General features: G+C 47.2%; 1 protein-coding gene across 4 annotated transcripts; it reads left to right on the top strand.

Moving 5' to 3' along the window:
* The first annotated feature begins 379 nt into the window (after positions 1–379).
* Positions 380–20,859, top strand: DDHD2 (DDHD domain containing 2). Of its 4 annotated transcripts, XR_006576795.1 has the most exons (20): positions 1,222–1,241; positions 3,362–3,501; positions 3,710–3,922; positions 5,907–6,097; positions 7,304–7,393; positions 8,263–8,383; positions 9,921–10,010; positions 11,115–11,250; positions 11,987–12,195; positions 12,465–12,535; positions 12,819–12,941; positions 13,495–13,590; positions 14,474–14,629; positions 15,440–15,595; positions 15,919–16,021; positions 16,135–16,293; positions 16,869–17,040; positions 17,297–17,415; positions 18,731–18,995; positions 19,863–20,859. XR_006576795.1 is itself a non-coding variant. In XM_045004636.1 (19 exons), the coding sequence occupies exons 3-18, from the start codon at positions 3,718–3,720 to the stop codon at positions 17,376–17,378; spliced, it is 2,160 nt and encodes a 719-aa protein (XP_044860571.1). In that variant the 5' UTR covers positions 380–512; positions 3,362–3,501; positions 3,710–3,717; the 3' UTR covers positions 17,379–17,415; positions 18,731–20,859. The 4 variants fall into 4 exon arrangements, 3 of the variants coding, with proteins under 3 accessions (XP_044860571.1, XP_044860572.1, XP_044860570.1); XM_045004636.1 differs by lacking the exon at positions 1,222–1,241 and adding an exon at positions 380–512 and having other exon boundaries at positions 18,731–20,859; XM_045004637.1 differs by having other exon boundaries at positions 981–1,241; positions 16,878–17,040; positions 18,731–20,859.
* Positions 20,860–21,053: the final 194 nt, after the last annotated feature.

The raw sequence follows: 21,053 nt of genomic DNA, 5'->3' as shown, positions 1-21,053 counted from the left end.
CAGGGCAGAGGCAGCGCCAGGCCCCAGGGCTGTGTCGGGGGCACTGGGCACCACTGAGGGGCAGGGCCAGAAGCCACCTGCCCTTTGCCCCCTCTAGACCCCCCCCCTTGGGGGCGTCTAAACACCCTCTTCTCTTTTGGGGCCGGCCTGCCCCCCCCTTGGGGACCTGCCTCCCATCCCCGCCCCCCTCGGGCCTCCCCCCCTTGGGGACCTGCCTCCCATCCCCGCCCCCCTCGGGTCTCCCCCCCTTGGGGACCTGCCTCCCATCCCCGCCCCCTCGGGCCTAGTCCCCCCTTGGGGACCTGCCTCCCATCCCCGCCCCCTCGGGCCTAGTCCCCCCTCGGGCCTGTTCCCCCTCCCCGCGCCCGAGGAGGAGCCAGGCCGGGCCCCGCCCCGGGAGGGCGGGTTCACGCCGCCTCCGCAGCGCCGGGGGCTCGTGGGCCCGGGCCGGGGCAGCCGCGCACCGACAGACGGAGCCGCCCGGCCGGAGGGAGAGACGCTGCGGCCGCGGGGTCAGTGCGGGGCGGGGCCCTGGGTTGAGAGGGGGGCGATGGAGGGAGCGGGTCCGGGGAGGGGAGTGATGCGGCAGCGGGGGGTGATGGGAGGGAAGGGCCCTGGAGGGGGGGCGATGGGGTATAGCGGGGTTGAGGGGGAGCGGGGCCCGGGGAGAGAGCGGGTGATGGGGGGAGCGGGGCCCCTGGGGGGGGGAGTGATGGGGGAAAGGGCCCTGGGAGGGGGTGAGAGGCCGAGTAGTGGGAGCGGGGCCTGGGGACAGAGGGAGGTGATGAGGGGAGCGGGGCCCTGGGGGGGGGGGAATAGGGAGTGATGGGGGAAGGGCCCAGGAGGGGGGCCCGGGGAGTGATGGGGGGGGAAGGGCCTTGGAGGCAGGGTAATGGGGGGGAGCGGGGCCTGGGGGGAAGGGGGACATTTGGTGGAAATGGATGGAATTAGCAGAGAGTGATGGAGAAAAAGGGGGTAGTATTTGCCCATGACAGGGTGCTGATGGGGGCAGTAGTTGCCCAGGTGCCCGAGGAGTTTAATAAGAACGGCCACACTGGGTCAGACCCAAGGTTCCTCTAGCCCAGGATCCTGTCCTCTGACAGTGGCCAGTACCAGGTGCCCCAGAGGGAGTGAACAGAACAGGGAATCATCACCATCACCCATTCCCGGCTTTTGGCAAAAAGAGGCTAGGGACACCATCCCTGCCCACCTCTGGGTGCCAGCTCTCCGTTGTTGTACAGGTTTGCTTTGTATGAGTGTGGTGTTTCCCTCTACACCCCCCTCCTCCCCACACCCACACCTGTGTGGGAAGGAAGCGGGGACCTTTCACATGGGTCCTCTTTTCTGCTGGGCACCGTTGGAGTTGTTGAAATTTGGGAAACTGATTTATATGGGACTTGTTGTGGTCAGATGTTAGAGGTTGGAGTGAGTGAGGTGGTTGCCTTAGGCCCTAGGGAATTTGGCTGATGGGTCTTGCCCACATGTGCAGGGTCTAACTGATCACCATATTTTGGGTGAGGGAGGGATTTTCCCCTTGGGTCAGATTGGCAGAAATTGGGTGGGGGACTATGCCTTACTCTGCAGCATGGGGCAGGGGTCACTTGCTGGTTTGGGCTAGAGTAAATGGTGGATTCTCTGTAACTTGAAGTCTTTAAATCACAATTCAAGGACTTCAGTAATTCAGGCAGAGGTTATGGGCCTACTGCAGGAGTGGGTAGGTGAGGTTCTGTGGCCTGCAATGTGTAGGAGGTCAGACTAGAAGATGATCATGAATGGTCCCTTCTTGCCTCAGGATCCGTGAGAACATCCTATATTTAAAGGGGTGCTGTGATGTTGCAACTCCTACTTAAAAATCACTTGTTCATAGGGATGTCATGAATCACTTCTTAGAATATATAAGGGAAATAATTTCTGCCAGTGTAATTCACCTTCGCTGCTGATGCTCTGTGTTCATCTGTGGGTCTCTTTCAGTGGGACACTGAAATCCATGAAGTTGGTTTCCTTATCATGTAGTCAGTTTCACTGCAGCAGGGTTTGGGGTTCCCAAACTGCAGGGGAGTGTGCATGTTCAAAAACAGCTGTTTCCACTGGAACCTTTTTAGAAGGGTTTGTTTGGTTAAAATTTAAATGAGGAGTCAGATCTGTGAGGGGATTTTGAAAATCGGTTTGGCTTTTTATTATTTATGCTGTTTGTTTAGACTGTTTGCTGTCCCAGAGGGAGAGGGATACAAACTGAGTAGTCAACTTCACCTGCATTTATAGTCAGTTTCACTCTCATGCAGTAGCACAGTGTTGCAATATCTGGGTTACAAGCATTGCACTTTTTGTTAAAGAAAAAAAGTTTGTTGAATTTTTAATTTTATATAAAACCTAAGACAATAGGAGTGTTGTAAAAGTGTATCTTTGCAACCTGATGCTAAAGGTGACTCTATACAAGAGGGGACCCAGTTGTAAGCCTGGGGTCTGAATTTTGATCCAAATTGAACCTCATGGTGTCTTTTCAAATTAAAAGAATAAAAATAGAGATTATTTTTTCTGTGATAAGGAAAAATAGTTTTGAAGTAAAGGTCTGGGTGTTGGGAGACCAGGATCCTAGCCCCAACTCTGTCACCGACTTGCTGTGTAGTTTTGAACACCTCATTTAACCTCTGTCTCTCTGTTTTCACATCTTTAAAATGTGTCTAGCATTTAATTAGCTTCTAGGGTGCTGCAAGAACAAGCTAACTGTTTGTAAATGCCTTTGAGATTCTCAAGTGGAAGAGGTTATAGAAAGTTAAAGGAAATACACTTTGGAAGTAAAGAAAATAAGCAATCGGATAAGAACAGTTAATTCTGGGGTACAAGCAGACACTTGTTCTGGGCCCCTTTCCTATCACTATTAATATCCTTATGTTTCCTGTGCTCCAGTGTTACATAAGTTTCCTGACTAATTTATTTCCACTTCAATTATCACTTTTGTAGTCATGCTTTTTGTGAAGTCAAAATAGGTGTTTCAGTGTATTTGGAAGTGCAAGTAGAATAAAATTGGAAGGATAGGTGGATTTTCAGGTATATGAGACTTTTGCTGTAGCAGCAGGCAAGTTTTCCCCTTTGGATTTCACATGCTGTTAAATCCTGAAACGTTTAATGGAGAAATATCACTATCTTTCTAAAATAGAAAACTCAAGCAGCACAAGTATCAGAAATCAGGGATGTGTGAAGTGCAACTGAACCGTAGTGACAAATCCTAAAGCTCATTGTAAAATATCTTTCTCTAGGCAAGACTCCTGAGCGTTATTCTACGTATGCTGCCTGGTTGTTTTTCATGAGACTCTTGGCTGCATTTGCTATTTTCTAACAGGTTCTCTTATTGTTTCTGCAGCTATTTTATTGCAAAGCCACTGTGGAATCCTCATCTTTCAGACTTTCTGTGGTGGAGTCGGTTGAGCCAAAATTGTATCAGACTTATCTGTTCTGGGGCTTGTCATCTCTGTCTGACATATTATTGTCTTAATCCAAAATGTAAGTTTGTAACAAGTAAGTTATCTCTGCAGCTGGCGGTCTCTCATTTGTAGCAGTTTGCCATTCAGTCTGCCTTATTGTCACAGAAATATGCAGTTCTTGGGAGGGCTATGCCTATGTGTATTTCTCCTTCCAGTGTTAGTAAATAACTGAAGACATTTTAAAAATAAAAATTCAGTGTTTATTCTGTCTCCATCTGTTTGTTTAGACGGTGCAATGTCAGCTGTGGAACAGCAACAGGCAGAACCTTCTCCATCATCCAATTCATCCAGTTCCTTTGAAGTAGTGGAGGCAGATACTGCAAATAAGTATGAGGCAGTTGTTCCTCACTGGTTTTACTGCAAGGTAATAGATTCTAGAGAGAGGTGGATCCCTTTCAGTCGACAAGACTCGGAGAAGTTAGAAGAGGCTCACAACTCAAGTAAGTTGAAAATGCCTTTTTGTCAGAAGCATCTTAGGGGTAAAGGTACATTAGGTTTCAGGATAGGTTCAGAAGGAAGCTGGCAAAATCCCCGCACGTCTAGATTAGAGTGGATGAAGTGGTAGCAAATACGGTCTTGAACTACTCTGCACTAGACTAGATGACCTCATGGGATGGTTCCAACTCCGACATCTCTAATTCTCTAGTTTAAATAACCCTTGTGGTAATATAGCAAACCTTAAATCTACTGAGGTGAGGTGAATTAACAAGAGTGAATCATGGGTTTTGCAAGATGGGGAAATCTGCAAGAGCAATGAGTAGGCTAAGAATTTGAGATGCACTGTACTGATATTGTCTTGGGGCTAGAAGCTCCCACTGAGGGAAGTGTTCTAAACATCTTGTGTAGTTTTTGCTATGGGATTTGAAAGTGTCTTCCCTCTCTGGAATTTTAAATTTATCCACATTCTGTGGAAATACCTCTTCCCTAGAAGGGGGCCTATTCATGTTGTTTAAAAAAAAAGTCGCATCCAAAAGGCTTTAATGTTCAGGCCTCATTAATTTGACACTTACACTGAGTACGCTAGATTTTTTTTTTTTTTAATTTGCATGAGACAGCATTCGTATACGGTAAGTAGGAATTGGTTAGGAAGCAACGCTGGCTAAATTTCACCACAGTGAGACTTTCCGGCAGATCTTACTGTTCTGTGGATTTATTAGTATGAAAAGGGTAGCAACGCAGATTGGAGTGTGGGTGAAGCTCCCAGGTCCAGCATGGCTCAGACACTTATTTATATTATAATAGTGCCCACAGTGTGCTAGGTGCTGTCCATACATATAAAGTGACACCCCTTGCCCTGAAGAGTCTAAGGCTCTGCTTCTGCAATCAGATCTGCATAGGTGCAGAGCCGCAGAAGAGAAGCAGCAAAGGTTGGGGGAGAGGAATAAAGTTTTGTGAGTCTTTTGTCTTCTAGCCCCACCCCCGTTCCAGTGGTTAGACTGAAGGGGGTGATCCTGATTCAAGGTGCCATGTTTTGGCGGCTCATGCAGGTAACAGGCGCTGCCTAAGGCAGTGTACCAGTAATCCAACTAATAGGATCAGACCCTATAGATAGTAGAGCCAGGGCATTTAGGTGACATTTTTGCTCTGAGTAAACGGTGAAATCTCGTGGAAGTTCTCAGTCTGCGCTGGAGGGGATTGCTTAGAGGCCTGTGCCTCCACTTGGAAATGATACGATTTCCTGGTGCCATGAGTTCAGACTCAGGCCTTGACCATTCCAGCGTAGGGAGCTCAAATTCCAGGGAGCTTACTGTATGCAAGTACATGAATGAGACTGAAAATCTGATGTCTTGCCTGGAAGTTAAAGATCCCACAGCATCTCTTTGAAGAGCAGAGGGGTGGCCTGGGACCCCTGTCCAGGACTCTTTCTCTTTGCTGTTGTGGGGCATGCTGTGCACTGATTGGCTGCTATTCCCTTTCTCAGAGGGAGCTGCATCTCCGTGGTACTGTCTGTATACAGTTTTAAGAGCTTTGGGATCATTTGGTCTCAAAGGGGCTAGGGAAATATGAATGAATATAAACATTTAAGGTCTTGCTGCTCTCAGTCACAGTGGGATCGATGTAAACCACTTAGCTTACTGATATCATAAGCTCTTTGGGGCAGGGGACTCTTTTGTTGTGTGTCTGTACAGCACCTAGCACAGTGGGGGCTACCGCAATGCAGACAATAAACTAGCAATTGTTTGTAGCCTAGGGCCTTTCTGATCTCTCCACCCCAGCGTGGAAGCTTTGACTTTCTGGCATGATTGTCCTAGGAGGCCTTTTTAAATGGTGACTCTGTTTGTTTACACAGATCATTGTATGGATTTTCTAGGTAAGCTCCATGCAGAAGCAGCTGATACCCCCATGATTTGCATAGTCTAAAACCTCTTGGTAATGTCCCCTTCTGATCTGTTTACACTTCATGGCGGTCCTTGCATTCCACAGGGAAAGACGACGAACAGCTGGTAGTTCCAACGGAAGGGGGCAGGTATGACGTGCATTTGAAGAAGAGGCTGCACTGTGCCATGTATTGGGAGGAAGAGGTGTCTGAAGTGAGACGCTGCACCTGGTTTTACAAGGGAGACAAGGACAACAAGTATATTCCCTACTCGGAGAGCTTCAGCGAAGAGTTGGAGGTACCAATGTCTCAACTAATAACGCTCAGCCCATCCAGGCTGCTCTTGAGCCCTGCTGGCTTCTGCTTGTGTAACATCCCGAATTCCATGAGGGGTCTTGGCACTGAGTTGTGTCCAAGGACGTGAACTCAAGGGAGACGTTTAGGTGACACTTCAGGTTTGATTAGCACCACTGGAAATACTGTACCTCTCTTCTCTGCAGCCTCGCCCATTGTCTCTCTCCAACATGCTGCGGCTAATGCAATCTCCCCATCCTCATATCCCAGCTCTGCCTCCTTCCTGGCTCTTGCTATACAATTAAACTGCCTGCCCTCATTTTCAGCACAATGCTTGCAGTCCCAGCCCTGGCCTCTCTGCTTCGCTCCTTGTGACCTACATTCCGCCAGATCTCCTTGCCTCGCTACTCACTCCCTCTCTCCTCCTACCTCTTCGTACGCTGCTCCCATGCCTGGGCCATCCTCTGTCTCCCTCTTCATAAAGCATAAAGTCCCTCCTTAAAGCCCACTTCTTGTGGCTTGCTTCCCACAGCCAACCTCCGCTTCAGTGCTACATGCAGCTCTTCTTCTGCCTGACCTTATTTTCCTAGGCAGTAGTCGATTCTTCCAAGCTGCAGACACACTTATTTTTCACTGTCCTTGTCTGCTGTAATGTCTATATTTCTCTAATCTAGACCCTGATCCCACAAATGCTCTCACTTGAGAGTAACTTCACTAGTGCAAATAGATAGTTCCATTGCCTTCAGGGGCACTATTTATGTAACTAAAATTACTTGTGTGTGTGAATTTGCAGGATCAGGTCCATAGTAGTAGACTACAGAAAGAGAGCTGCTATGTGAACTGAAAAGTGCCAGGCCTATTTATGATTTCCTGTGAACATTTAGTATTAATGGCCAGCGACTCTTCCTATGGAAAATGATTTTCCATAAAACTTTAATCTGATATTACTTCAGTAGAGTCTAAAGTGGAAGCTGTTGCCTCTATTAAAACTGGTAACCTAAGGGGTGCCCCCAGCCAACCCTTTGTAAGACAGCATTTAACCCAGGGATAAGACTGTCACCGATCCAGACTCGTGTCTGATTTACCTTCCTTTGATCAACAATATTTTCAAGAGCTACCCTACAATGAGAGGGGAAGAGGCAAACCTCCCAACTAGTGGAGTTCGTGTGGAAATGTTTGTTTGACTTACAACGGTTTCTCTTCTCCCCAGGAAACTTACATGATTGCCATAACTCTGGACGAGTGGAAAAAGAAACTTGAGTCCCCTACTAGAGAAATCATTATATTGCATAACCCAAAGGTAAAACCTGATGATTTACTGTTTGTAGCACAGACAGACTTGTGTTTTCCCCTTTAGTTCTGCTTTCAATGCTGGTCTACACTCAGTTTTTAGAAACCAATATACTTAGTGATACGCTCTCGTCGTGTGGATGCAGTTCTACCTGCATAAAGGTCCTTATAGAGCTACATTTATGCGAATAAGTATTGTGGTGTAAGGTACCTTTATACTGATATCACTGCAGCCATGCCAGAGGGTTGTGCCACTTGAACTGTATCAGAATCTAGCTTAGGTTCGTCTGTTCTGCTGTTAGCATTGTATCTGAGTGACTTGCCCAAGGTCATACAAGCCAGTCTATGGTGAAGCAGGGAATTTAAGGTGGGTTTCCCACTTCCCAGGCTAGCGCCCTAATCACTGACCCATCTTTCCTCAAGTATAAAAATCATGCTGCTAACCAAATAGTTAAATTGGGTCAGTGGCAGAAGACATCATTCCATTCTGCTTTCTAACTGATGCACAGTGGAATACTGGCACCCAGAGACAGCGTGGTGTGGAATATGTACACCTGTCGTTCCCAGGTGTTGTTTATTGTCACAAGGAAAATGCAGTGCAGAATTATGCATAGAACTGTGTATAAAGTAGCTCAAGTGCTGAGATTGCAGAGGAGCAGAACATACAAGTACATTTTAAAGAGTACAGTGAACTCCATCTATCCAGTGTCCATCTGGGTCCTCACTAGTGTAGTGTCTAGCCAGGTTTGTTCTTTGCTCCTTGCAATGGCATAGGTGTGCTCCATCAGTTCCTGGCAGATGTACGATGAGTTACTTATCCCCCTTTATAGGAGATGCTGAACCACAGAGTACTAACACACTTCTCTTCCTGTTTCTAAGCTGATGGTGCACTACCATCCAGTGACAACCTCTGATGACTGGGGCTCAACCCCTACAGAACAAGGTCGACCAAGAACTGTTAAGAGAGGAGTGGAGAACATCTCCGCTGACATCCCCTGCGGTAAGTTAAGGTTCTTTCTTCACATCCGTCAAAGTTGAGGAAAATGTTTCCCAACTCGTTTTCTCAGACCCTATCTGCCTTTTTTTTGTGTGATATGGCTTCAGAGAATTTAAAACATTTTTTTTTGCTTGAGACTTAAATAAGGGCTTAGGATGGGTCATCTCATCTCGCTGACAAATTTCCTTATGTGCTAATTCAAATATTACAGTAGTTTCTATAGCCTGCAACTGAGACCAGGGCCCCACTGTGCTGGGCGCTGCACAGACCTAGAGACAGTCCCTGCCCCAAAGCACCCACAGCCTGAACAAACAGGAAAGGGGGAAGAGGAGTTGCTCAGCACCTGCCCTCTGAAAATCAGGCATCGTCAATTGAGCCCTTCAAATCACTAGTCACTTCTGAAAATCGTGGCTGGTGTACTTCTGTTATTAAAAACATAACCAAACCCACGTCTTCATATGTGCGTATGTATATATCACACAGACATCCATGCTCTCTCTCGTGTACGCTTTACAGAATGTAAATCGTAACTGTGGGCCAAATTTGACACTTTTGAATAGCAATTGAGCTTTGCCACCAAGCTAACCACTTGCCAGCACTAGCTTTTGCTTCTGTCTGTCAAAAGCCTTCATTATCCACCTACAGGCTCTTCTAAAAAGATCTTACGTAAACTAAAGGAGGTGGGAGAGAAGAGTATGAAAATCAAACACTGCCTGATGCCTGCTTTAGTCAGAGAGGCCTCTGCAGAAAGGCCTGCTCCTCCAAGCTGCTGAGCCATACATCTTTAATTAAAGACGTATCTCATTGGTGGCTCAGTGGGGCAACAGTGAAGTACAGTTGAGCGATGGGAACATGTCTTCCTACCTTGATGGTATTGAGAGAGCCTCTTAATCTAATTGGCAAGGGCGACAACAACACGTTATTGTATTTAGGTGTAAGGTCTCTACCTCCGCACAGCCACATGAATTCGTCTCTAAGAAGCTGAGGGTGATTTTTTTATAACTCAGAAGTACATTATCCTCGACACGCAACCTGTCTCACTGAATGGCTGTGGTGACTGGGAGGGGAGAATGTAGGCTTTGGGTTTGACTGCAGAGGCTTCACTTCACCTGCATAGCCTCTCAGTGACGTTTCACAAGGCAGTCTGGTGTGGAGGAACCAGTGCAGCACTGGGAGTTCTAATCCTGGTCATGTGCCCAAATCGCTTCACCTTCCTCAATTTCACTCAGCTGTAAAATGGGGATAATGCCACTTGCCACCCGCCATGTGCATGTATGTTGGTGAGGGTGTGTGGAAATTATCTGATGTGTAGGTAATACTTTAAATATGAAGTACTATACTGACCACTACTATTGCTCGTGACACACAAACCAGGGACCAAACTTTATAATAATCTCAAACCTGGAACTGTCTTAGCATTATCCCTTATCTGACCTCTTGAGGGTTTCACACATCTGCCTCAGGTTGAGATCTCAAAGGAATATTGCTTCAGGTAAACAATTAGCTGCTGTGTAAATGGTTCTCTCTTTCCTCCTCTTAGGGGAGCCTCTGCAAATAGATCACTTGGTTTTTGTAGTTCATGGAATTGGGCCAGCATGTGATATCCGGTTCCGGTCCATCGTCCAATGTGGTAGGTGTGCACAGGAGATGATACCATTTCACATGCATCACTCCTCAGAGAGCGCAAATAAACACAGGTCTGATGGGGAAAACACATGAGGTGCTATCATCACATATTTAAAGAATTTGACAGTAATCTTGGCAAATGGTAAGACAGGAAGATGCGTAGTTTGAATATACGAGCAGTGAAAGCTGGTTATCTGGATAGAGTTGGACAGATCTGAACAATCATTTTTATCAGAATGATCACTGTGTCCTAATCCTTCAAATAGTGAGCTTCCCAAATCAGATACAGATTCTTCAAGTAACTGAATAAATCTGTCCTCTACTCAGTCTATTGTAGGTGGTAATTTTGTCCAGTAAAGTCTAACACAAGTTAATGTCCCATCCAAGGATCTTTAGAAATGTGACAATTTCAGAGAGTGCTTATATTGTCATTGTAACTGCCTGAGTCTTGGAGAGGAGATCTGTTGATAAGCTGTGTGTACCATAAAAGGAAAGTTAAGATGATGTAAATTTCTATAATAAAACCAAAGCTGTTGCATACTTCAGCAATTCGTGGGGTCAGATGTCTTTATTTCTGGTAAAGTGTCCCTTCTTTTTTCATGCAGTCAAGCCTTCTGATACTGCAGTCTGTCTTACAGTATACATCTAATGGAGCTACTTTTAAAAAGGTTACTGTCAGCTTGAAATCAGTCAGTGAACTAACATGAGAGAAGTAATTTAAAACCCAGCCCCTTCCCCTAAGTCTCCGTACTGATATATGAGACTTTTACAGTAGGTTTCATAGCTCTTTAAAAAGTTTCTCTCGCCTCGGTTGCTGTGCGAAAGCTCCAGCAATCAGGGGAAACAGACTTGCGACAGAGCAAATGCTAACATCCAGTTTATGCTTCAGCTGAGAAGTAGAGTTTGTCTGATCCCTCAATTAGTGATCTGCGGTGTTACTTGTAACAACAGTAGGTTAAAAAACTTCAGACTGAGGTGGCCTGTTTTGTCTTAAGCTGACAGTGTCCCTTCAACTCAGCTTGTTCAGCATAGTAAACGCAATAGGCGTTTCCTAGCAAACTGTTTGGTTTTTCTAGGCCTTGATACAGAGCTCATATTCTCTTTCCAGTGAACGACTTCCGTAACGTTTCCTTGAGCATGCTGCAAACCCACTTCAAGAAAGCCCAGGAGCAGCAACAGATTGGCCGGGTAGAGTTCTTGCCTGTGAACTGGCACAGCCCTTTGCATTCCACGGGGGTGGACGTGTAAGTAAATTCTAGCACCTTAGAGGTAAATCTACTGTAGTAACTGAGTGAGTGAAATCTAGGAGTGTCTTGCTCTTTTTGTAAAGTGCCTTGCCTTTGCTGCAGTGGGTGAGAGATGAAAGAGCTTTCAGCGCAGTCTCTGCTGCTGCTACTTTACATCAGGAAACACACAGGTGAACATAAAAAAAGGAACCAGGAACTGTTTGTAGCACCTAATATGAGGATTCCAGCCCTGCTGTCCAGTTTTCTCATGAAGCCAGACTGATGTCTAGTTTAAATTGCAGCACAAGTAGTCTATTGGTATGTAAAGCCAGAAGTTCGGACCAGTGTTTCCAGTTGCTGTAAGAACACAGAGCAGGGGATTTGGGTATCCAACCCCCATTGGGAGTCAATGAGAGTTGATACCCCTTCTGAAGCATACCACTGCACTGGGGAACAGCATGTCAGCTGCACAAGTGGGGAGCAATTTTAAATGCTCCTGGAGCAGGGAAGGTTGGCTCTTTGCATCCATACCTCAGAGAGCCCTGTTCTGTTTCTGAGGAAAGGTGGTTTTGTAGCTCCTTTCTGTTACTATGTTCTGTTAACATTAATTAAGAATTCAAGTGAAATACTCAATGGCATAATTGCCGTGGACTTTGAGAGTCAGGATTTCACCCTGGAAACCTACTAGGAAATAGCTACCGGAGCTGTGGGTGAAATCTCTGTCCCTCATAACAATCCCTTGTTTCATGTTTAGCGATTTGGAGCGAATTACCTTGCCGAGCATCAACCGCCTGCGGCACTTCATAAACGACACCATACTGGATGTTTTCTTCTACAACAGCTCCACCTACTGCCAGACCATAGTGGATACTGTTGCTTCAGAAATGAACCGTCTGTATCGGCTCTTCCTGCAGAGGAACCCTGACTATAAAGGGGGTGTTTCCATCGCGGGCCATAGCTTAGGTAAAGGGTTTAGTCCTGGGTATCCCAGTATTGTGTATAATACTGTAGAATCTATAGAATGTCTGTATGCACATGGCACAGAACCCTGGACTGCAGTTTAGTGCAGAAGTCCCATTTCCATACCATGGGACACTTGAGTGTGGGAGAGGAGGAGGGAAACCCCCCCACCCCCCTTACCAAACAGAGGGATATGGGCATGTAAGTATATTTATTCCAGCATAAGATCTGACCGTTCTGCTCAGAGACTGTGTCTGTGGCTATTTTTTTAGGGTCGCTGATATTGTTTGATCTCCTAACAAATCAGAAAGATTCCTCTGAGGATGAAGATGGCAATAAAGAGGTAAATTCCCCACGGCTTGTGCGTGTTAAGCATCTCATTGATTCAGGATGGAATCTGTGGGCTACATCCACACTCCAGCATTTCCATAACTGCTGCAATGCAAAACACTGCTGTTGTCTCCTGCTTCTGTAGCAGAAGAGCTTTGAATTCTCAATGCTATCCTGCCAGGTGTAGATCTAAACAAAACAAAACAATCCCACACCTACTACCAATATTGTAGCCAGAACATAAAGGAAGGAGGAGACCAGCTCTATAAACATGACCCATGTGGCTGTACTTGCAGGGGTCCCAGATGGGTGCCTATGGACAGGGAGACATTGGGAGAGTGAAAGAAATCCTGAAGAAGCTTGAGCTGTCTGAGTACTACAGTGTCTTTGAGAAGGAGAGAATGGACACGCAAGCACTGGTAAAATAGCTCTCCCAGCAGAGTGGCTACTGTTCTTGTATGTTTCACTGCTTGCCTGCAGATGTATTAAAGTTCACATTTTTCTTCTCTGTGCCCATCACCCTGATATTGGGGCACGTTCACAGAGGTATTTCTTGCATATTTCTTGCCCTCTGGTTAGAGTAAAGCCCACCTGGCCTAATGTACCCTGGCTTTTGATAAGGCTGAGTGACTAATACCTATGCAGGCTCTTGATTCTGCCCGTGCTAGCAGCAGCCCTGGTTTCCTGTGTGTGGCGGATAGGCTGGCGGCATGCTGAACTGTACACTGGAGACAGAAAATGAGACATGGCGGGGAGGCATTTCTGCACTTGAGGCTGAGTTCAGAGATTGCTGCCCCTCTCTCTCTCCAGAGCAGAGTGATTCCCATGCAATCCATGCTCCCTCCCTTCCAGAGGGGCACACTGAAATCACAGCAATTGGCTCCCAGGATCCCCTAATGCTCAGAATGGAATATCCTTTGAGTGCACAGTTTCCTGTACTGTAGTAGTAATGAGCTGTAACTTACTGTCCAGGCTCTGTGTACGGAGAAGGATCTTAAAGACATGGGAATTCCCTTGGGACCAAGAACAAAGATCCTTCATTATGTAAGAACCAAAGACGAAACACAGGTATGTTGGTTTTTTTTTTCCTAGGGGGAATGGTCCAGTCCCAAGTGGCGGCTTGTTTGGAGTCAGGGGGAAGCACTTGTCTGACCATTGTTGCCAGCGCAGCTTCTTATGTATGTTGCACTGGCACAAGGCATGGTGGATGCAGCTGCACGCACTGTTGCTCTGGTCATTTTGGGGTCATGCCTACAAGAATGCTAGCATTTTCTAGACACCGTTGCAGCGGCAGTTGTATTGTGGCCTCTGGGGTGCATCTGCGTGGCAAGTGGAAACCTGCGGCAGTGAGTGTCAGAGCCCGTGTCTAAAAACTGAGTCTTGTGGGGCTTGCACAACAGTGCAGAAAATAGCTGTGTAGATGCTTGGGCTCTGAAATGCACCCTCCTCCCTAGGTTTCAGAGCCTAAGCTCAAAGGTCTACACAGCTGGTTTTGGCCACTGTGGGAGCCCAAAACTGTAGATCTGGGCTCTAAGAATTGTTGCTGTGGGAACTCTGGGAAAGTGGGGCTGTTACTTGGGATTTAGGTATGGAGTGGTCTGCGGTAGCTCCTGCAGCTGGAGCCATGCTGGTCTCTCTCTGGAGGGTGTTTCTGCCAGGGTGGCAGCTGTTCAAGGCTTTGCCGCTGAGCAGAGTGGACATGTCCAGAACACCAGAGCCTAGAACCTCCCACCCTCTTGTGCTGTATGAACAGAGCCATTCCCAAGACATGGTCAATGACCTCAGCATGTCCGCACGGGGTACTGGGGAGCCAGTCAGTGCACTAGCTCAGGCTTGTTCTCAGGTGATGTCTCCTTGGCTCCCCCGTGGCCATGGGCCCACGTGAGCTTGCTGCTGTGTGGAAGCTCACAGAGGACAGCCCTTGCAGTCTCTCCCATTCTTGTTGGTGCAGGATGCTCAGCAGCAGGCCCATGTCCCTGTTGGGAATAACGACAAGAGCGAAGATGCTCCCAAACCTGAGTCAGGGTCATCCCCGCAGCTGGGTGCCCGGAGCAGCAGCATGAATGGTGGGGGGAAGCATCAATATTTGGATGTCGGGCTAGGACAGGTAACAACTCACGTTTGTTGATGTGGCCTGGTAGAGCTGGTGAATGTGTAATATGCAGAACTCAGACTAATGGGGACTGACTTAATGCTCTGGGGAGCATGGCTGCTAATTGAGGGTCACTTCACCATGCTTCTGACAGTCTCTAATTCTGAAGGCAGAGCTACCGTCATGGTGGTCGTCAGGTCCCAGCCCACTGTCCCCTTCTCTCCCCCAGCCTTGCAGGTAATGCATTGGCCTCAGCTGCCTGGAGACTCTTGTAAGTAGCTCAATGCTGGAGCCAGGCTGAGATGCACCCCATGCAGGATGCCATTACCAGGTGCCTCTGAAGTCCTATTTAAGTGGCTCCTAGGCCTCGCGCTGGCCCTCTGCCTGGAGCAGGCTCCTCCCGAGGTGCAGATCTTTCCTGGCCCTGGTTTAGAATCCTGCCACATTCACACCTCTCTGTATGTGTTTGCCCTAAAGATGCAGCCGAGACTCCTGAGCTGGTTCCAGTCTTGTGTGACCGCTTTAACCCTTTTGCTCAGGCAGGATGGAATAACACGTTGGCCAGGATATGTGCCTTCAGTGTAGTGACCAGGAGAGCCTGGCTCTGCCGTTGGCCTGTTGTGTGAGCTTGGGCAAGTCCCTGCCCCTTCAGGGTGTGGAAAGCACAGTGGGGCTCCAATCTCTGGTGGAACCCCTAGGTGCTACTTTGATACAAACAATATCCTCTGGGGGAACTTCCCACATGGCCATCTCTGGTATTGTCTGACGGTGCCAGGGAGGTCAGCGTGGAGTCTAAACACTTCCGTTGTGTCTTAACTCTGTTAGGTCTCAGCAAATTACCCTCAGCTAATCTACAAACCTGACATCTTCTTTGCTTTTGGGTCTCCCATTGGGATGTTTCTCACTGTACGAGGTGTGAAAAGGATTGATCCAAACTACAGCCTTCCTACCTGCAAAGGCTTCTTCAATATCTTCCATCCTGTATGTATGATCAATTGACATAATGCTTGCATGCTAGATCTGCTGTAGCTAGCAGGCTCTTAAACCTACGCACTCTGAGCAGCTCTCACAGCATGGCCCTGGCCCCTTTGCTATCCTGTACAGTGGAATAGCAATGACTTTGCTGTCAGTACAATGCTTAGGGGCTAGGGAAGGAGAGCGCCTTGAGTCTGCATTAGAACTATCTGCTTTAATGGTGTAGCTTCCATTTTGGCCTCATGTTGGGGGCGCCTGGTTTCCCACATGGGGCAGGGGTTAGGTGGGTGTAGAGCTGAAGTCAGTGCTGCTGTTCTCCTTCTGTGCAGTTTGACCCGGTGGCATACAGGATTGAGCCCATGATCATTCCAGACCTGGAGTTCGAGCCCATGCTGCTCCCTCATCACAAGGGCAGGAAGAGAATGCATTTAGGTAAAGCACAGAGCAGGCCTTCCTCATGGCTCGGTGCAGGTCTGTAACACTGTTGCTTTATGCAATGCATGTTACTGCTCAAATGCCTCACCTCAGGCACCTGTGTGTTTCAGAACTGAAAGAGGGCCTGACCCGCATGGGTATGGATCTCAAGAACAACCTGCTGGGGTCACTGAGGATAGCCTGGCAGTCTTTCACCAGATCTCCACTGCTGGCCGTGGAGGCAGCAGCCACTGAAAACGAAGCTGAAACTAGTTTGGAGAAACAGACAGGTGAAAAAAATGAGAAGGGAAGAATTGGTTTCAGGCCCAAGCCCCAGCTCAGTGCTGCTAGTTCTCCTGATGTGGGAAGGAAATAAGGATGCGAATGAATTGTCCAAGAGCAACCTGGACACCTACTCCTGGGTTCTCCTTATTGCCGTGGTCTTCCCATTCTCACTGCCTACCAACCTCACTGTGCCTGATGATAGATGACCTCTGCCTAAGGAGCTTGCACTCCCTTCTGCTGCCTGGGTGGGAGAGGCAGGCCTGGTGCTTGGGGCACAGAATCCCAGTGTGTGAATCTTAATGCCAACAATCTCCTCCCTGCAACCTGCTGCTTTGGTTATAATACGAGGGAGGGATACCAAGTGCAGTCTATACTAACTTAAGCATGTGCCACTGTGCGGTTTGCTTCTCACAGCAGCTGCCTTAAACCCAAGTCCCTTTCCCCTGTTCTTAAGGTAGAACGTAGGCCCTGGAGTTGTGGGAGTTCCATTCCTGCTGCTAGCGTTGGACAGGCTTGGCGTGCTCTTGCTAATAAGGGTCCTGAGGCTATGCTGTTGCTGAATCATGCTATTTTGGTTAAGTCCATTCAGATATGAAGCCCGAAGAGCCTGCTGCTACAGGGAAGGAAGACACCCCTCCTATCAATGTAGGAATGCTAAATGGAGGCCACCGGATTGACTATGTGCTGCAAGAGAAGCCTATAGAGAGTTTTAATGAATATTTATTTGCACTCCAAGGCCATCTCTGCTACTGGTGAGGATCTCCTTGGCCTACTCTTTTCAAATTCTCCCTCTGGTCCCTGGCACCTTCATATTCTTGTAATGTGCATCTTTAAAGCTGGCATGGTGAAAGCAAATAGATTCCAGTCACTTAAAAGGCAAACAAGTTATATATGATTCTTGCCTATAGTAGCCCATGCTTCAGCAATGAAGGGGTTGCCATGTGCTCTCTCTAAGAATGTTAATTACCCTGTATGTGTCGGTGTAGTTCTAACACTCCTTTCTTCCAGGGAGTCCGAAGATACCGTTCTCTTGATTCTGAAAGAGATCTACCAAACACAGGGCATTACATTAGATCAGCCTCTACAATGAAGTCAGATGACCAGCTGCACTGTTCTGGCAACATGATGTAAGTTATGGTGTTTTGGTGAAACTGACAGCCGTTGACAGGTTTACTGTGAAATAACTTCTTGCTTCATTTGGGAATGGGTGTTAAGGATGTAGCTGTCTCACCTAGGAGCATTCCATTTTCCAGCACTGTGCCTTAGACAAGTCCAGTGATACTGTCTGTCAGGTTATGAATGTTCCCAAGGGCTGTAACTAAAACTGAAGAAACTTTTAAAATCTAACTCCTTAGCATTCATGCTCTTCGCTGTGCTTGGGCAGTGAGAACGCTGAGGAACTTGTGCTTTAATGGAGCCGTTCAGCTGAGAGGCCCAGGGATTCTCCCACATGTTCAATCTCACTGGGTCTGGTCAGTGTCCATTTCATAGGTTAAAGCCAGAAGGTCCCACCTCCTCCAAATCACAGCTCAGAGCATTTCATTCAGTGATTCCTGCATCAAGACCTATAACTTGTGGTTAAGCTAGAGGATGTCTTTATAAAAAGATATAATCTTGGTTGAAAGACTCCAAGTGATGGAGGCTCTATCACCTTCTTTGGGAAGCTGTTCCAGTCCATGAACCCTCACTCTTTAAAAATAAATAAATAAATAAACGGGCCTTCTGTTTTGAATGTGTCTAGCTTTTATTCCCAGCCAATGGATCTGGTTATGCTTTACTCTGCTAGCTTAAAGAGCCCTCTAGTATCCACTGTCTCCTCCCCAGGAAGGTACTTGATCACAGTCTACCTCTTAACCTTTTCTTTGATTAAACTACATTGACTGCTCTTACTGCAAGATGTTTTCCAGTCATTGGATCATTCCTAGAGCTCTTCTCTGAACACTCCCAATTTTTCAACATCCTTTTTTAAAGTGTGGACACCACGGCTAGAAAGAATATCCAGTAATGGTCTCACCAGTGTCATTCAGAGACAAAATCATCTCCCTAGGAATAGATCCCATGGTGTTAAGAGAATGAATCTGGATTCTCTCTCTGCCCAATCATGCTCTTTCCTCAGCCTGTAGAACTTCATTATTTACTCAGGAAGGTGTTTAAGTGAACTTAGTACTGGATAAACACTACTGGAGACACAAATCCTGTGTTGCTATGAAACAAGCAGAGGCCTGTGTTAGAACCCTGACTAGGCTGGCACAGCTAATGGCACTTGGGGTGGTGGCAACTTTGTGATGTGACTCGTGTGCATTAGGAAATGGCCTGAGGTGTGCTACTGGCTTATATGGGAGTGGTCTCACCTACATGGAAAATCCTTGTGTGTTCAGGCTTTAATGCTGCATAAACTCTGCTTCCTTGTAAGCTATGTGCCCTTTCCTGTTGCTTCCCTAGATGCACACCAAGTGACTACTCACCTGGAAAGCCCGGAGTTTCCTCTGCCTTCCTATCCTCTGCTGCTACTGTATCCTGCATGCTGCTTCCCACATACCTGCTGCTGCCTGGAGCACTGGGAGATTTTTCTCATTTTGGGGGGAAAAAAATCAAGGCAAAACACTCTTCTCCTAAAATACCCACTGTGGACTTGCCCCTGTGCCCATTGTGACACCCATGGGATCGTTCATGCCAACACCATTCAGCTGACTAGTCTGACCATCTTGTAAGTTACAATACTAGCTGTTCGAAGTATAAATACAGAAGAGAGGTGGTTGGGATCTGGTACTGGAGATTTCAGGGCCTCATATTGAATCCTGGTTAGTGAGCAAATGTGGTGTTTGTGAAAAACGCCTTTAATGCCCTGGGCACATGCCATGCTACAGAAGTAGAACCACAGTAGCTTGGCAGAGTGAGCAAAGAGTGGTGCTACCTCTTGGCCTTTTGAGATGTCATGAGCACAAGAGAGGCACAGCAGTCCAACCTTTTGTGGAAGTGCAGACAGCTGTTAAGTGTTTGGTTTTCTTGCACACTTTCTATCGTGACTGTCTCTATTCCGCACGCCCAGGGTGGGTGGCATGTCAATAATTGTGTGACAGCCTCATCTGCCAAGGTACTACATGCTACTGCTTTGCTTTTAAGTGGCCAGCTCCCCTAAGACACCCGAGCTGAATCATGCCTGTAGAATTATGTTGCAGTGGGTGGCCAAACAGGACTCCTTCATGAGGCTTGCATGTTTCCCTTTGGTGTCCACCCACAGCATGGTCTCACTGTATTAGGGAAAAAAGTGTTTGTTATTGAAGCAGGTGGGAATTGATCTCCTAAGCTCCTTGCTTTATACCAGCTGAAGTCATGACAGGTGTTTGCACCGGATCATGAAGATGTCTGGTTGCTGCTTATTTACTATTAACAGAACTAGCCCAAGGCTTAGGAATAAACCCAAGTAGGCTTCATGTCAATTCAGGCTGCCTAGCCCAGTGCAGTATTTCTAACACAGACCCAGAGCCCTGGGCTATTTGAGGCTGGCACATCAATGAAGGGATGAACTCTGAACCAGCCTGGATTCTGGCTCTAATTCCATTCTCCTTCACAGGCAAAACCCCTCTGCAGTAGGAGTGGGACCTGTCCAAGGAAGAGGGGCTTAAGCCCAGTAACTGCAGCAGGGGGCTGAGGACAGACCAACTCCATGTCCAGTTCCTTAGCAAAGCATTCAATCTAGACTCAGTCAAGACCTCATTAGGAGAAAAAATAGCTGCACTTGAGTGTGGATGAATAGCTATGGTGGTAGAGGCTTTCAGTGCGATTCATGGGCCAAACGTTCTCCTTCACCCCACCCATTCCACACTGCTGAGTTCAAAGTGGCTACATTGGTACAACTGAGGGGAGCATCTGGCATCATCAACCAACCTCTACTATATAAACAGGTGCTGTGACACTAGATCCATGTTCACAAAATATGGGTGACCCTGCTGGTGAAATCATAGCAACCTTTTGTACGCAGCCATGGCTTATGCTGTATTAACCAGGAGCTGCTGAACGATTGCTGTTAGAAGCACTGTACGGGTAACTTATGGGGCAGAGATACTAAAATGATAAATCCCTTGTAACCAAAGATGTACAGGGTAAACAACGGACTAAACTAACCCCTTAGCGTATGGAGTCCCTTGAGCAAGGGAGAGCAAATGCTGTGAGGGTGTGAGATGGTGTCTCTGGGCTGGGGTCTGGAGGTGGCCACTCCCATGTTCCCCCTCCTGTTGTTCAGTGCAATAGGCCTTTTCCCAGTGCAATGAGCTTGTTTGTTTTTCTTCTGTGTATTATTTGCACTATTTAAATGCATTCTGTATACCCCAACCCTGCCCCCTCCAAAAGAACTGAGAAGCTATACTCACACCTGACTGGGCAGTGATGTTCTGCACAGCTAAGCTCCTGGATTCCTATCACATCTCCTGGAGGTATGTAAGAAGGAACTGTTTATAACAGGACACACAGTCATGACCAGCTCTTCAAGTTATGCACTTTGGGTAAAATGTTTAAATGCATTTAAAATTGTTATTTAATGTATTTTTCCAGTCAATACAAAAGTAAATCTATGGTTGCAGTGGTTGTTTGTATGTGAGGGAGAGTTTGAGGGGAGGGTGGAATGTGAGAACCTATTATTTTGGGATCTCACTTCATGGCAAAGTAAAGCTGTTGGCATTTTACAAAAGGCCACTGCAGTGGAGCATTACAGGAGAAAACAGAACTAAGTATGCAGTGGAGCATTACAGGAGAAAACAGAACTAAG

This window comes from Mauremys mutica, chromosome 2 (assembly GCF_020497125.1).
Source record: "Mauremys mutica isolate MM-2020 ecotype Southern chromosome 2, ASM2049712v1, whole genome shotgun sequence".
NCBI classification, from domain to species: domain Eukaryota; kingdom Metazoa; phylum Chordata; order Testudines; family Geoemydidae; genus Mauremys; species Mauremys mutica.
The sequence above is the reverse complement of the archived record's forward strand: the minus strand, read 5'-3'. Positions and strand labels throughout refer to the sequence as shown.

Coding starts and splice junctions, on each gene's coding strand:
- DDHD2 (XM_045004636.1), top strand. CDS start 3,718: ATGTCAGCTGTGGAACAGCAACAGGCAGAACCTTCTCCATCATCCAAT. Junction 7,394..8,262: donor TTATATTGCATAACCCAAAG/GTAAAACCTGAT, acceptor CCTGTTTCTAAG/CTGATGGTGCACTACCATCC. Junction 16,022..16,134: donor CAGGAAGAGAATGCATTTAG/GTAAAGCACAGA, acceptor TGTGTGTTTCAG/AACTGAAAGAGGGCCTGACC.